Source organism: Rhinolophus hipposideros, assembly GCF_964194185.1.
Source record: "Rhinolophus hipposideros genome assembly, chromosome: 22".
Lineage (NCBI taxonomy): Eukaryota > Metazoa > Chordata > Mammalia > Chiroptera > Rhinolophidae > Rhinolophus > Rhinolophus hipposideros.
Window position 1 is genome coordinate 27,166,083 of NC_138068.1, and position 17,107 is coordinate 27,183,189.

The following is a 17,107-nucleotide window of genomic DNA, read 5'->3' on the forward strand; positions in this document are numbered from 1 at the left end:
TCCAAAGGAATGAGAGAGAAGAAGGCTTATTTTCAAGATAACGACTGTTAGGGAAGAAGTGGGAGCTGAGATGGACCTTTGAAGACCAGACTTAAAATCAGGACCAAGGAGAAGACACAAGAGGCAGTAACACTGCTGTGGGTGAGAACAGGGTCTGTACAGAGTAAGTGGCCGGCAGCCAGGCCCTCAAACAAGTGCCGAGCTTTAAATGGAAACGAGCAGCAACAAGCACATAGTGGATCAGAACCATGAACTCATCCAGTGCACTCAGAGAACTGGTGACACAGTTTATATTTGCTTCATTTGTCCATTGAACTACTGACTCACAACTCTACCAAACGCCGAATAAGGGCAAGGGAGAGGCCAACGTTCAGAGGATGGATTTTCATCACTCAGTTGTCCCAGTAAACTTCAGGTGGGAGATGTGCGCTTAAAATGGGAGTTGGTGACCAGCTGGGTCTTCGTTTTTATAGATGATCCTGTCTTTCTTTCTTTCTTTTTTTTTTTTTCAAATCACCAAAAACTTTCAGCACACAGTGGGGATTTTGGTGTGTGCCATCATGGGGTCCTGGTTTATTCATGAAAACCTGCTCTCAACCTGGGTCCTCACAACACCTTCCTTCCTAAGCACTAAGGACTCCAGCTCCATGAGCTGCTCTCTGCACGTTCCTTCATTCCTGTGAATGGAGATGGGCAGTGTGCCCAAAACTGGACATGAAGACTCCTGGCCAGTCCCGCTCACTCAGGGGCAGCTGACCATGCTCGCAAGAATCCAGAAGATGAAAATCCAGAGACCAGTATACATTTATTGGTCTAACCCTGCAGGGTTAGACCAGAATAGAAATTTACAGAAAATTACACAAATGAATCCTAACTTTGATTACTACATGACTCAATATTACACTTCAATGCATTCACATTAAGAGAGAGAGAGAAAAAGAGAGAGAGAATAGAGAAAGAGCATCTTACTTTGGGATTCAAGTCAAAGAAAGTGTAGTATTTAAATCGTAACAGCAGCTTCTCATCCTCCTGGATGCCTTGTTCCATAAGGGAACGCGAGGAATCTAGCCAACTAGAAAACAATAGGACGAGTTTTAAAAGTCAATTAATTTTACACATATGTATTATAATATATGTTTATATTACATATGTTACATATGATACATTTATATTTATATTATACACATACGCACATCTCCTTGAAGTAAGTCCGCGTAAGTTATTATAACCAAAAAGCAGTAAGGGAGAGGACTTGATAATAGCTTATACGTGCATTTTATCTTATAGCTTTCCCAGTGGTTTTTATATACATACTTTTTTTTTCCATTGACACTTTAAAATAAGCCAGTGAAGGAGCCAGGGCAGTTTTTAGTTTCTCACTTTTACTGATGATGAAACTGAGTCTCAGTGACATTACTGATATGTTTAAGGTCATGAGTTTCATGGTGGAGCTAGAATGAGAATCTACATTTGCTGACTGCCTGCACAGCCTTTCCTCTACACTGGGTGGTTTGACCCCAAACTGACTCTATCTTGTTGTCTAGAACTTTCTGTAATGACAGCAATATTCTATATGGCCCTGTCCAAAAGAGTAGCCACTGGCCCCATGTGGCTACTGAAATTTTAAATGTGGCTACTGCCATATTTTAATTTTAATGAAATTCAAACTTAGATGTAAATATCCACATGGAGCTAGTGGCTCTAGCACTAGATAGTATAGTTCCAGAGTTGAAAATAAAAACGGTAATGGTGAGGGGTGGAAGGGTAAAGATTAAGGGTTAACAACAAAACTAGGTGGGGATGAATGTCATCCAGTACCACTGAATGAAAACGGCTGGAACTTCTATGATATTAACCCCCAAGATGCATTCTCCATCCTAAAGGACTTGGCACCCAGTGGGAGAGACCAGGCCTCATAATAAAGGAACAAGGTGCCATTGGAGCAAGCAAAGTATTAGAACAGAACTGCAGGGAAGTGACTGCTTTTCAGTGGTGACATCTGAGAAGGAGAGAGTATGTGGCTGGGCCTTAAAGGACAAGCAGGGACTGACCAGAAGAGGAAGAAAAAAGGAGAAGAGTCCTGGAACAGAGCTAAATCTGGAGGTGAAGTAGTGACAAAAAGAGTGAGTGAGCACCATGGGGGTTGGGGTACCTGAGAGCACAGTAGGACAGAGAGATATCTATCTATTGGGACCAGATATCGGAGGGAGTGGAATGCTGTTAACAAATTTGACTTTATTTGGTGAACAATGGGGAGTGAAAAGAACTGGTGGTTTGAGAAAAAGTCTGAGTGTATTTTCTGAGCGCACTTGAAGCAAAGTTGGACTTGCTCATTAGGAAGCCTAAAGAGAGAAGTGCTGTTCTACTGGACAGTGTGGGACAGGTGGGCCACCTTGTCTCCCTGATGTCCCATGGGGTCCAACCCACTTATCAACTGCCCTAAATCACATATAATGCACTTTATACACTTATAGGGGCAAAGAATTAGTAGTTACATATGGTAAACCATTGAGTTACCCAAACATAAATGTTGTCACACTTTCAATGTATTGACATGACCAAAGATTGCATTTTCCCCTTTTGTTGCTAAAATCAGTACTGACTTTGGCCTAGACTGTAAGATCCCCAGGCATGCTAACTTAAAGATTCAGCATTCCCCCCCACCTGTCCTGCAGCATCTCTATTACTATGTCAACATCAGTTCACAGAGAAGCAAAACAGAGCCACGTTCTTACCCTGCATTGAGCTTGGCCTTATCGACCAGAGACCGACACTGGTACATATCAGCCAGTGTCTCTGCGGACTGGGGGGGCTGGCTGAATGCCAGGATGCTGCAGTTTTGTTCGGTCAAAGGGCTGTCACTGAACCAAGTCATGGTGGATGATGCTGGCGTTCCGTTGACCGGGTCATACATGGGCATCATGGTCTTACTGTATAAGCCGGGACTTACTGCAAGGCAAGGGGAACACGTACTCTGACATGGGATACAGGGGGCAGGAATCTTCAGAAAAATAAGTACCAACACTGCTGATCTTACAGTGGGTGTTGAATATAAATATCTGTACCATTGAAAATAATCAGATGAATCACAACTGGTGGGGAGTGAAGTTATACACAGGTAAAGCTCTTGCCTGAGTATTGAGCTCCTGAAAGCTTGGGAACTCATCGGTTGTCAAAGCTTCCCAAATCAACCTGACAAATGTTGGGGATTATCTCCTTCTCAACAATTCAAAATTCTTCTATGTTAGCAGTAAGTTTTGGCACTAATAGAGAACTGGAGATCTCACAGAATGCATGTACATAATATATTCTGGGCGAATCCTTTAAACAATAGTACTTGCCAATATTAAGAATCCGGTTGATTGATGGTTTATAAATCACCTAGCTTTAATTTGCATAAGGCAAGTACAAATAACCCGTTTTATTCTATGCACTGGAACATGTGAGAAAACCCTCAAATGTTGCAAGCAACCTAGAAATGTATTTATTTTTATATACAAAGAAAAGGACAATGCCTTTCTAAAAATTTTACCTGTTCTCTTGTTAACATGCCCAATGCAAACTTCAAATTGAATTCAGAAAAGAGGCACATGAAAATAGACTTAGGAAAACAGAAGTATATTTGAGTGATTCAAATAACCTTTTTTCCCCCTCAAGTTCATGGCCAGTTCTACTAAGGTTTTTTTTTTTTTAATTCATCAGCAACATAATGATACGTACAATTAAAACAATGAGCTATACACAGACCTCGTCAAAAAAGTTCTGTTAGTTCTAAAATCAGTTGGAGTTTAGAACTAACTGGATTTTAGAAATTCTGTTAGTTGTAAAATCAGTTGGATATCCTTTCCTCTCACAGGAGTCCTGTAATTATAGTCCTCCTTCTTTTTCCAGGGAGAGAGGAGATGGGAGGGAAAAAGAAGAAAGGCAGACCAGAGGGGAGGAGAGTTCTTGGTATTTAAGAATTTAGGAAATTCTTTGACTTATGAATGAATTAAAAAAAACAGAACGCCTGTCACAAATCTTACCTGGTGGACCTGAAGTTGTTGGAGAACTCTCCAGGTTTAAAATATCATCATTTACTGTCTCCTTAATATTTTTGTCTTTCTTCTTCTTCTTTTTAAAATAGTCATCAGAAGGCTTTAACAAGGAAAGTTCTTCTGATCTTCTAATATCTAATAAATAAATAGAAAAAAAGAAAAGAAAATCAAAAAGTAAAAAAAAAAAATTCCTTCTAAGACTCAATGTCACACTGGGTGTTTGAAACCAATTCTCCAGAGATTCCTGAGAAGTAAATGGAACTAAATTGCACTGCTGTTTGAAGAAACAGAAGGGGAACAGAGACTCCTCAAATAGGGCGTATGTGGTTCAACTACTGGAGGGAGATTCAGTTTAGTAAAATTTCTAGCTTGGTTTTTAATTCATTGTGAAAATATTTCAAACATATCCAAAGTAAAGGGAATAGTATAATGGCCTCTTCATGGGCTCATCACCAAGCCTTAACCATTACCAGCATTTTACTGTTCTTGTGTCATCTATTTACCATCAATTTTTCCCTTCCTCCTTTCTTTCCTCCTTCCCTTCCATCTTTCCTCCTTTTCTTCCTCCCTCCCTCCCTCTCTTTTCTTTTCTTTTTTTTTTTGGTTTTTTAAATAACAACCAAGGACCTCACCTTTTTTCTTTATGGACCACTGAGAGCCTTTTTCTTACATGATGCCCAGTAGCTAATTTCATCCAGACATTATTGGCACCCTGCCTATCTTTTCTTGGCCCTCATCATTTCATTCGAGTTCCAGTGGCAGCTAGGACATGCATCTCTCAGCCCGAGGGCTTGCTCTGGCCTCCAGAGTTTACACTGCTCGGATACAGGTGCAAGAGACCACACAAGTTCAGAGAATTAACACTCCCCAAGAGTGGCCCTGAATGACTGATGAGAGGGTATGTTAATAACCCAGCTCTCTCACCCCTGTGATGAGACAGCTCTGAGGTATGTCTACACTGGCCCCCAGAGGTTCCTAGTGTGACCTGATTGGTGACACTCTCTTACTGGTGGCCTTCTCTTCCTAGACTCACATCCCCACCCTCAACCAGTGTTCCCTGGCATCACCTCACAAGTGAATACATATTTGTACTTGAATCCTTATCTCAGGGTCTGCTTCTGAAAAACGCAAAGTAAGAAGATAAGCCCCATTTCTCTCCAGTAATCAAATATATTTTTTATTGCCAACGGAACTCCTGATAACCATTCACCACAATGAGCTGCTGTGATCCCAGTTAACAGCCAAAGAATGTGGATGTTGGAGTCTTTGGGCAGATTTCCTGGAAGTAAATGCACTGATACCATAGGTCCTCCCACTTCTCAGTTCAGACTCTTTTTAGTGCTTGAGACGGACTGGCCTTGGAGCTTGATCCTCTCCCCAGTAACCAAGGATGTCTGATTGTCAGGTTGCAACACGCACCTGTGACCATTCCAAATGCAAAATTTATACACAAAACTTGGAGATGAATTAAAATGTCCATTGGAAGCATTAGAAACAAAACAAAACAACTACAACAACAAAAACCTATTATCTCCAAGCCCAAGATTTGTCTTTCGTTTTCCTTGAGGGAAAAACCATCATATTGCTAACTTTGATTTAGCTTCAGTGGATCAGATATAAAAGTGGTTATTAGAAATACCAGGTTGAGCCTCTTAGAACTACCATGAAGATATAATCTAGAAAACAGAAGAACATATGATGGCTCCTGTTTATTTCAAAACCTCAAGTTTTTGGTCCCAGCTCCGATGTGTGCTTCCGGTCCACTGTTGTGTGGAGTATGTGTGATTGAATCATTTCCTTTGTTTTAAAATCTTCATTAGAATACTACTGAAATGTCCTGGTGCTTATCATATACTCAGCAGGCGTCAGAGTCACTATAGCACTTATATTTTATAATGGAAGTTCCCATTCATTTGTCACTCAACAGTTACTGCACAGCTAAAGTGTGCCAGGCATTGTGCTGGGCATACTCAGGAAATGGTTTCTGTCTTCACCCTACTTAATACCATACCTGCCTCCAATGCCCACTACTGGCATTTCCAAGCCTAAATATACTACTACACTTTCCCCTTTTTTTCCTACTATCTCCTTCCCCCTCCAACCCCCCAGTTTTTTAAAAATTAGTTTCAGGTGTATAAAGCAATGTAATATATTAATAATAGTTAGACATTTAAACCCCTCATAAAGTGATAACCCCCTCCCCCAAGCTACTACCCCTCTGACATCTTATATAGCTGTTACGATACTATTGACTATCTTCCCTACGTTGTACCCCATATCCTGTGACTATATAGCTACATATTTAGTTACAGTTGACATTCAGTATTATTCTACTTCAGCTTCAGATGTACAGTGCAGTGGTCAGGCATCTACAGAGTCTACGAAGTGATCCCCCTGATAAGTCCAGTGCCCATCTGGCACCTTACATGATCTTTATAATATTATTGATTATATTCCCCAGACTGTATTAACTGCCAATTTGTATTTCTTAATACCTTCACCTTTTTCACCCTGCCCCCAACCCCATTCCCATCTATCACCCTGATAGATCTAGTACCTATCTGGCACCATACCTAGTTATTACAATATTATTGACTATATTCCTTATGCTATACCCTACATCCCCATGACTGCTGTGTAATGACCAATTTGTACTTCTTACTCCGTTCCCCTTTCACCCATCCTTAACCTCTCTCCCATCTTAAAGAAGTCCCTCTAAGATTCCTTGTAATATTGGTTTGGTGATGAACTCCTTCAGTTTTTTCTTATCTGGGAAGCTCCTTATCTGTCCTTCAATTCTAAATGATAGCTTTGCTGGGTAGAGTAATCTTGGTGTATGTCCTTGCTTTTTATCTTTTGGAATATTTCCTGCCTGCAAAGTTTCTGTTTAGAAATCAGCTGCCAGTCTTATGGGGGCTCCCTTGCAAGTAACTAACTGCTTTTCTCTTGCTGCTTTTAAGATTCATTGTCTTTAACTTTTGGCATTTTCATCATGATGTGTCTTGGTGTTGGCCTCTTTGGGTTTATCTTGTTTGGGACTCTCTGTGATTCCTGGGCTTGTATGTCCATTTCTTTCACCAGGTGAGGGAAGTTTTCTGTCATTATTTCTTCAAATAGATTTTCAATTCCTTGCTCTCTCTCTTCTCCTCCTGGTACCCCTATAATGCAAATGTTGGCATGCTTGATATTGTCCCAGAGGCCCCTTAAATTCTCCTCAATTTTTTGGATTCTTTTTTTTTTTTTTTTTACTATTCTGATTTTCTGCTATCTTATCTTCTACATTGATGGTTGGACCTGTGCTTCATCTAATCTACCTTTGATTCCCTGTAATATATTCTTCATTTCTGTTATTTTATCTTTTTATTCTGACTGGTTCTTTTTCATGGTTTCCATCTCCATTTTTATGCTTCCTATCTCTCTGTTGAAATTCTCGCTGATATCAGTGAGCATTCTTCTAACCAGTGTTTGGAACTCTGTGTCTGATTGCTTATCTCTGTTTCACTTAGTTCTTTTTCTGGAGCTTTGTTATTCTTTTATTTGGGACAAGTTTCTTTGTCTCCCCATTTTGGCTGCCTCCCTGTGTTCGTTTCTATGTATTAGGTAGGGCTGCTATGTCTTCTAGTCTTAGTAGAGTGGCCTTATGTAATAGGTGTGCTGTGGGGTTCAGTGGAACAGTCTTTCTGGTCACTTGAGCCATCTACTCCAGGTGTGTCCCTTGTGTGGGTTGTGTGTACCCTCCTCTTGTAGTTGAGCCTTGGTTAATAATTGCACATCGATGTGAGGGACTCACCCTTGTGCTTATTGGTTGTGAGGACTGGCCTTGCCTGCAGTGGAAGAGTTGTTGTGCAGGAGCTGACCATACAGAGCAGGATAAGCCTCAGCAGGACTCTGGTGCCTGCCCAATCCACCCGTGGGTGTGTTGTACTTGGAGTTGGCTGGGTGATGCTCCAGCTTGTTTTGAAGCTGACCACTGGGGGCACCAGTCCTAGGACCACCTTGGAGGGGATCCGCTGTAGGTCAAGGTAAGCCACAGCCCTTCCCCCACCCAGGGCCACCCGGCAGGAGCCACAAAGAAATCTGCTGATGGCTTCTGCCTGTGCTGTGCTTGGAAGCACCTTGAGAGGCCAAGCTGAGAACCAAGGCTGGCTGCTGCTAGTGCCACACTTAGGGCTACTCAGCCAGAGGTACAGGACATGCTCAAGACAGATGCTGCTTGTCTGGGTTCCGCAAACCTTTGAGAGACCCTAGGAAAGACTGCAACTTGAGCCAAAGTAGGTGGTCTGCATGAAAAAGCCACTGAAAGCAGCCTGCGTGTGCCTGAAAGTTGGGTGGAGCCGGGTCTTAAATTGCCAGGGTGTGGCGAACATAGGGCAGAGACAGGTATGGAGGCCCCTGGGTTTGCATGTGGGAAATGGGGAGAGCTCAACAAAGAAACAATGGCCTCTACCACCTCCCCTGTCCAGGAGAAAGCTGCCTCTCCAGCCCTGGTCCCAAGCTAGATAACTCAGTTCCCTACCATATGTTCCTGCCGCCTTTCCAGCTGCTGTCCCAGTGCTGGAGCTAAGAGCAAGTGATTCTGTTGGTGGGTAGTCCACGTGCGGTCCCTTTAAGAGAAGCACCTGGGAGTGCAGCCTCACTCAGTCTCACTTAGTCACAATGTCCGCTGGTTTTCACAGCCAGAAATTAAGGGGACTTCTCTCCCTGGCACTGGAACCCTGGGCTGGAATGGGGCTGGGATGTCTTGCTCCTCTGAGGGTCGGGGGGACCCCCACAGCTGAAATATCCTTCCTGATCTTTAATAGTCACACGGAGGTGTGGGACCAGCCGGTTCGGCATCTCTGCCTCTCCTACCAGTCTAGAGGTGGCTTCTTCTGCGTGTCCTTAGTTGAAAGGCTTCAGTTCAGCTTGATTAGGTGATTTTCAATAATGGTTGTTTTGTAGATTAGTTGTAATTTTGATGTGGTTTTGAGAGAAGGTAAACACAGTGTTGACCTGTTGTGCCATCTTGGTTGTCTTTTCTACTGTCTCCTTTTAACATCTTTTTACATTTATTATTTATTTTCTGTCTCTGTATGCTAGAATGTACGCTCCAAGAGGGGAGGGATTTTGGGCTATTTTTATTAGTAACATATCCCTAGCATTCACTACAATGATTGTCTAATCAATATGTATTTGCTGAAGGAATGAGTGATCAGTGTATAGTTCAATGGGGAGATAGATCAAAATATACATATATATGTATATATATGGCCAAAAAGCTGTATGTATATTTTAAGAAAGGACAAAACTGTATTAAAATTGTAATACTCAATATATACCAACAATAAAAAATGAATACAAGTCATATGTATACATTTTTTGGCACCCCTGTATCTATATAACATACGGTGTCAAAATGCTGTATCTTAGCTTTGGAATCAAAGATTAGACCTAAACACTTTCAAAAATATAAAGTAAGAACACCTTCACAACACAGGGTTTGCTCCTCTTATGGAAGTCCCAGGTTTGGGCAAGTGTCCCTAACGGCTGTTAAATTCATAGAACACCATCCCGTAAGGATTAGTTTTCAGTCCATAATTCAGTGTACTTTTGCTTAAAATAAAAAGGATTCTAATGGACATGGCTATATACTGGAGCCAGGTGTTAGTGAAGCAGTTAGGACATTGCAACACCATTATCTCAAAAACAATAAAGACACATAATGGTTTACAGGAACTCTTTTTTGTTTGTCTTAAATATAATGATGATTTTACTATGGCTTAGAGAAATGAATTTTTTTGAGGAAATCATAATGGGTTTGTCTCTTCTGTTTACATATTTTTTTTGAAATAGTTTTAAGCTTTGTGGAAATGAATCTGATTTATTTCAATAATGTTCCATTTGGTTTAATTCCACTTAAATGGCTCAAGTCCCCATAACTGGGCTTGAAAAGTGTAATCAAGGCAGTATTACGTAAAACCTACCACTGGAGGTAGGCAGAAAGCACACATCAGTTTCCTGCCTTCCTTTGCTAAGGGTCCAAAGGGCACAAAGACCCCTGCAGGGTACTCACTCAAGGTTTTGCAGATATCACTGACAGCTTTAAAAACCACAGCTGAGAAGTTGACACGCAATCTCACTGTCCTCATGTTTGGTAGGCGGAGGCGGAGCGTTTTATGCTGAGGAGTGAAGAGAAGCTTTGCATCTGCCTGGACTCCATATTTGTCCAGAGTCCAGTGTGTTTTCAGAAGCCAGCAATGCTTTTGTTCCCACCAAAGGGCAAAGTCTGACCAGTCGTGAGCTATATCTGCAAAAATGGAAAACACAATGGAGTAAAATGAGAGGGCGCACCCCAGTCAATTCCTTTGTGTGCCGAAACTGAAACAAACAACTGTTCTTCAGCTCCCCATCTTTTTTTACAACCCGAGGCTCAACAATCCTTGGCTTCTCTTCAAAGTCTCTAAGGTGAGGCAGGTAAAACACAGGCTGAACCTTACCATCATTGATAATTAAATTCTGTGGAAGAAACAGATACATACTGATTGTGTTCCTGATAAAATGTGAAAGTTCTCATCCTTACATCCGTTAGTGACACAGTACTTTCTGGAAGGCCAGGAGCATTTGGCTTTGTTTAATCAAGATCATTTCTCTATTAGAAACGTATCCTTACATCACTGGATCACATGGGAATATCACTAGCTCCCCCCAATCAGAGTCCACATACAAGTTCTGATAATTAAGTTCGCGAACTTGTTGCAATGATATTGCTAACCTTTTTTGATATCAGAGGGATTATTCATTATGAATTTGTACCAACTGGACAAACAGTTAACCAAGTTTACTATTTGGAAGTACTCAAAAGGCTGAGGAAAAAGTGAGACCACCTGAACTTTCGGCCAACAATTCATGGCTCTTGCATCACGACAATGCACCAGCTCACACAGCACTGTCTGTGAGGGAGTTTTTAGCCAGTAAACAAATAACTGTTTTGGAACACCCTCTCTACTCACTTGATCTGGCCCCCAATGACTTCTTTCTTTACCAGAAGGTAAAGGAGATATTGAAAGGAAGACATTTTGATGACATTCAGCACATCAAGGGTAATACGATGACAGCTCTGATGGTCATTCCAGAAAAAGAGTTCCAAAATTGCTTTGAAGGGTGTACTAGGAGCTGGTGTCAGTGCATAGCTTTCCCAAAGGGAGTACTTTGAAGGTGACCATAGTGATATTCAGCAATGAGTATGTAGCACTTTTTCTAGGATGAGTTGGCAAACTTAATTGTCAGACTTTGTAGAAATACTATAAAGTGGACATTTCACTCTTCTCGGTAACATGCAACTTTTTTATCAGTGCCGCCATATTCCCAGTTTCCCAAGTGTATAGACTGAAATCAGAGCTGAATGTTTTCTCATCAACATGGAAACTTCCCCCTCCTTCATTGTTGGCATGAAAGTTGAATCTTTTCCCTTTGTCAATGTTGGAGTCAACAATCTTTTATTTTGCTAAATTAAGAGCTACCAGTATTTTTATTTACTTAAAAAAATAGTTTATCTTTCCCCCCCCTCTCTTTTTAAATTAGAAATCCTTTCTTGCAATGCTGTTAGTAGAAGTATAAATGCTAGAACTATTTTTGAAAGTTCTATTATTTATCAATTCCTCTCTGAGGAATTGCCTATGTACATATGCCTGTGTATGCTCATCAAAGGACATGTACTATACAAGCCTTACCTGTGACAGCCCCCAAATGGAAACAACTCACATGTCCATCAACAGGTAAATAGATAAACTGTGGCGTAATCATACAATGGAATATTATACAGCAATGAGCATAAATGAACCAAAAGTATATGTAACAATGTGGATAAATTTCACAGACATATGGTGAGTGAAAAAAAGCAGCTAAGAGCATATCTTGTATAATTCCACTTTTATACAGTTCCAAAACAAGTAAAATTATTCCTATGGTGTTGGAATTCAGGACAGTGGTTACCCTTGGTGGAACAGCGACTAGGAGGGGTCAGGTGGAGGATTTGGGTCGGGGGACAGGTAATGTTCTATTTCTTGATCTGGGTGGTGGACCGTGACTTTGAAAATTCCATGAATTGTACACTTATGATAAGTATACTTTTCTGTATGTATATTATACTTCAATGAAGACTTGTTTCAAAAAAAGCTTTATCCCATTAGTGGAAATGAGAAGGCAACATCCACGGCCTGAAAAGATAAAAAAACAAAACAAAACAAAACAAAGAAAATAGAACATTATTAAACTCTAGGTTGATCACGTTGACTTCTGATGGGAAGATTCTGACCTTGAAGGCTACTCTTTCTTTGTTTAAACAGGGAGAGTGGCAAATGGTGGATAAGTGTTAAACGACATATCAGCACCAAGCTGACTTTATCACTGAGCAGTCAAGTGTTAACAGAGAATTGACACAGTAGTCTAACGCCCTAGAAATAGTCTAAGGTCACCCTAAGTGTCATCAGTGGAATGGGCCCCATACTGATGGAAATATGGCATTCTACCTACTGAGGAGCTTTGGTTTGTCACCACAGACTCAAGTTTTTGCAAGGGTGGTCAGGTTCAGTTTGAGGCTCTTCCAGGGCCTCTGATTCTCTTCCTCTTGTGGGGAGGGGGTTGCTCTCTGGGCCATTACAAGAATGATGATCAGAAAAACTTAGATGATCAGACAACCTAGATCAGCCATTGCATGGTGATGAAACAGAGGGTTTTAAATATAGAGAAACCATAAAGAAATAGTAACTTACTGATGTGTTCTACCAACTTGAGAATTACTCCCCCAATATGCAGGTCTCCGGACACACTCAGTTGGACTTCTTTCTGCTCTTCATTTTCACGGTCAACTCGGACCATGAGATCCCAAGAAGCAGATGCAAAGTCATTGGATGAGAGCATTGTGGCAAATGCAGGTGTCTGCTGCACAAAAAGGCACATAGATCAAAATATGAGAAGGAAACTGGAGCTTGCCAGCAAACTGCAGAGCAAAACTTATTATTATTTTTTTAAAAATTTTAATTGTAGCCTCCTTTTGAAAATAATCTGCGGGGTTCCCAGTACTCTAGATATTAAATTCAGCATCTCAAAGACAAAAAGTCTTATGGAAATGGTCTCAAGCTTTCTAAATTTATGTATTTTATCTTTCCACTCCCCCAAGACTTGGCTATCTATTTTCTGTGTCAGCCCAATGCATCAATCTTCATTTTCCTTATCCAATGACTTTTCTTGACCTTCTCTGAACTATTCTAGCAATAGGCAACAAATCATGGCAATCCTTCATGATATCTGTTAAAAAAAAACTTTATTGAAGTGTAATTTGCGTAACTAAAACAAACAGGTTTTAAATGTACATGGACACATTTTGTTGTATGAAAATTATACTATGATATTGTTGATTTTAAAAAAGAATGTCATTAAAATCTTTCTCTAACATACATATGTATTAATATATTCCTTCTATAAGTTTTAATGACATCTCCTGGTATAAAAATTCAAAAAATGAAAATATAGCAAAATAGTTTCTATTTCAGTTATATAACATGTAGTTTTACCTTAAATGCATATAAAGATACAGGTCATTAATAATTATTGTCATGTATTTGATTTACTTGAGTTATCATTTTATATCATATAAAAGTTGATAAGTAGATCAATTAAGTTTTCAGACACACCTTTGGCAAAAGATTTAAAATAGGAGTGTCAGCTCTACAAAGCTCACTTTTCAAAGTACAGACGGGTGAGAACTTCGAACCCATAGTTTTTCACTCCTTGGAGGAACTAAAATGAAAGAAGCTAAGCAGTATCAAAATGGGAATGTTTCAGGGGGGTAATAGAACACGAATCCAAAACTGGCAGAACTTACAATGTCAACTCTCTTACTCTCTTAGTTTCAAACAGAAAGCAAATGACACTACCCTCTCCTAACTATTTTAAGATTTGAAATACAAATCAGTCATTTAAGTGATAACAAATCTTTTCCACATTACTAGGTAAAGATAGCTTATGAGAAAGCTATATTTACGCGTTAAGATCTATTTTTAAGAAACATCAGTGCACACAGATTCCTAAGAAAGGGCTGATCTAACAAAGTGCACACACGTTCCCTGCAGACATGATTAACATGCAGGTTTTATCAACAGGTCTCAGTGGAGGTGGTGGAGACACTGCATTCGTAACAAGCTTCAGAAGATGCTGGTCTGTGGCTCACACTTTTGAGTAAAAAATTAGCTCCAGGACTCAGTTCTTTCCTTCCAACTACCCAAATCAAGATTAAGCTGGGGACTATGGTGACATCTGAGGAACACTATTTTTAATAATAAGCATAATTAAACCACCAGTATCATACCAGTTTTGGGTTCATTTGAAACTGTTTACATGTGTAAGTAAGCCTCCGAGAATCTCAAAATACACAAAATAGATAAACACTGCAAATCTGAACTGGCTTGGCATAGGACATATTTTACTTGTTTGAATCAGTTCCGAAATAGCTCCTTATGTTTTTATGACCAGAAGGACCCCAGTAAGGTAACGCTTGTACCTTGCAATACACGTAGGTGCACATGGAGACCTCAGGTACCGACAGTGGATTATATTGGACCTAACTGCTTGCCTCACTGTCATCATCAGCCTCAGCTATCATTTATTATGTACTTACCAGGTGATGTATTCTGTGCTATCTACTATCCTTGTGTTAGCCCCATCCTCTCAGCAATCCCATTTAGACATGAGGAAACTCAGGCTTAGAGAGACTAGGCAAATTATTGGAAGTCACATAGCAAGTTAGATGGTAGAGCCCAGACAGAAATCCAGGTCTTTTTAACTTTGAACTCTCAACCACCACACTGGAACACCATTTATAATGTTGCAATGCCAATATGAAAGAAAACTCTTAAAACCACATGAGCTAAACTTTGAGTAGCCTTCACTAAGCATTTCTACTAACATAATCTTTCCCAGTGAGGAGACAATAAATATACTACTTTCAAAGTCAAACTCATAACACGGCATTGAACTGTTTGACTGTAAGATCTTTACAGTTTTTAAAACGCTATGAGTTGAGGTTTAGTTATTTAAAATATTTTGTACGTAATATAATCTGTCTTTTAAGGTTGTTTCATGAGCAATCAGGCATAAGGTCCGTTTCTTTTCCTAACACAGGCAATCACTTCTCATTTAGGTAACAGATGGTGATTCCCTTACTACAAAATCCAGGCTAAAATTAGACAATCTGGTTTCCCCACATTCCTCTCCTATCTTTCTGTGCCTTCATTTTTGAGTGAACTTCTCATCTGCAGCAAGCTGTTACTTGCTGAGCAGAGCAGCGAATTTCAACCGGAAAGCTCATCTTGGAGACCAGAACAAGAAGCAAAGAGCACCAGCAAACCTGCCTTCCCTGGGTGAAGCCTAGCTGCCCACTTCCTCCAGTCCTTTGTGAAAATGCAAGAAAGAAAATCAGAAAGCGAGACCGAGAGGCAGGCAGGCAGAAACAAAGAAAGGAAGAAAGGAAGGAAAGTATTTAGGTAGGTAGGAAGACAGAAAGAGACAGATGGATGTATGGATGGATGAGGAAAATAGCCTCAGATGCTTCCCCTGTTGGATATGAGAATGCGAGTGTCTGAAGGCCTGTCTTTTGCCAGCTTTGAAGGGTCTGGGGACACCCGGGGAGTACGGTGGGTGGGTGGAAAGCTGCCCTTTACCCCCATGAAGGCAGCACCCCGTGGCTTGCCAGTTTATTTTGCGCGGCACATGCGCAGGGTGGAGAAAACGGTGACACGCCGAGGACATTATTTTAAAAAAAAATTCAACAGCCATTTAAGTGCAAGGGGCTGCAGCAAGTTAGTGGGCTGGGGTCTCCGGAATCAGCGGTGCCCACCACAGCCTCCCTCCCCCGCCGGGCTTCCGACCCCCCCAGCCCCAGCCCCTTAGCACCCACCTCCTTTCCTGGAGCCTGTGCTGTGCAGCTTAGCAGACCCGCACGTGGAGGGCTACGGGCTTGCAGACCGGGGCAGAGATTACTCAGGCCGCGTCGGGGGCGGGCGCTGGGGGCGCACGGTGGCAGCAGCGGCGGCTCCTCTGGGCTGCGGCTGGCAAGGGCTGGCAGGGCTCCCCGCCGACGCCCGGGAGAGGCTGACTCGGGACCTCCCGCCGAGACCTGGCGCCCGCCCCCAGCCCGACCAGGTGAACCCAGCGCGCAGCCCGCCCTGCGCGGCGGAGACAGAGGCGGAGTCCAGCGGCGGCATCACAGGCGAGGGCGCGCCGCGCCCCGGGCCTGCTGGGTCTCATTCCCGGGACAGGAGGCTTTTTTTTTTTTTTTTTAATTTCACCAAGCATTTATTTATTTATATATATATTTTTCATTAGTTTCAGGTGTACAAAACAATGTAATAGACATTTACACCCCCCCAATCTACTACCCCTCTGACAGCCCATATGGCTGTTACAATTCTATTGACTTTATTTCTTACGCTGTACTCCACTTTCTGTGAGTACATATTAAATTACAGTTGACATTCAGTATTATTCAGCTTCTTCCACCGGTAGCCCCCGGTGGAAGGGCTACTATGCAGCCAGATTGGGGCGGGGGAGGGGGGGGCTGGGACACAAACACTCCCCTCCCAAACCTCTCATCACGCCCCCCCCTCCCCCCCCCATTCCCAGATCCTTAGACCGCCTCCAATTTTCCGGTTTCCCAGGCCCCTTGGGGAAGAGCCTAAGTGATTGAAGTCCTGCTACTTTCCCTGCCCTCCAGGTACCGCCATCACTTAAAAGCTGGGGTGCGTCCAGGCCCCGAGACTCCCCGCTCCAGGCTAGAACGACCCCCTCCCCTTTAAAGAGCCTGTGATCGCCTGGTGAAAGAAATAAAAGCGGTTCACAGAGTAAGAGGGTGAGGTAAACCCCTGAGGAGGGTGAGGCTCCCTGAGCCTGCACCGTGGAAGACCTGGGGGCAACCCAAGGGCACGCCCCACGCGGAAGTCTGGGGTGGCTCACCTCACCATCACCACCCAGCCCCACAGGGCGCCTTGCTGTTGGATTCACTTCCAAATAGAACCGGAAGCGTGGGTGACTTTGGT

General features: G+C 42.0%; 1 protein-coding gene across 2 annotated transcripts in view; it reads right to left on the minus strand.

Moving 5' to 3' along the window:
* Positions 1 to 16,064, minus strand: part of FERMT1 (FERM domain containing kindlin 1) — a 40,153-nt gene extending 24,089 nt beyond the window's left edge. Inside the window, exons 1-6 of one of the 2 annotated variants that reach the window (XM_081033236.1) lie at positions 15,970 to 16,064; positions 12,788 to 12,956; positions 10,090 to 10,323; positions 4,026 to 4,172; positions 2,736 to 2,949; positions 970 to 1,072 (exon numbers count right to left, since the gene is read on the minus strand). In XM_081033236.1, coding sequence (XP_080889362.1) covers positions 970 to 1,072; positions 2,736 to 2,949; positions 4,026 to 4,172; positions 10,090 to 10,323; positions 12,788 to 12,935 — 846 coding nt within the window. In that variant the 5' untranslated portion in view covers positions 12,936 to 12,956; positions 15,970 to 16,064. Of the gene's footprint in view, positions 1 to 969; positions 1,073 to 2,735; positions 2,950 to 4,025; positions 4,173 to 10,089; positions 10,324 to 12,787; positions 12,957 to 13,708; positions 13,730 to 15,969 lie in introns of those variants that run through there. The other variant, XM_081033237.1, reaches the window with a different exon arrangement.
* Between the last annotated feature and the right edge of the window lie 1,043 nt (positions 16,065 to 17,107).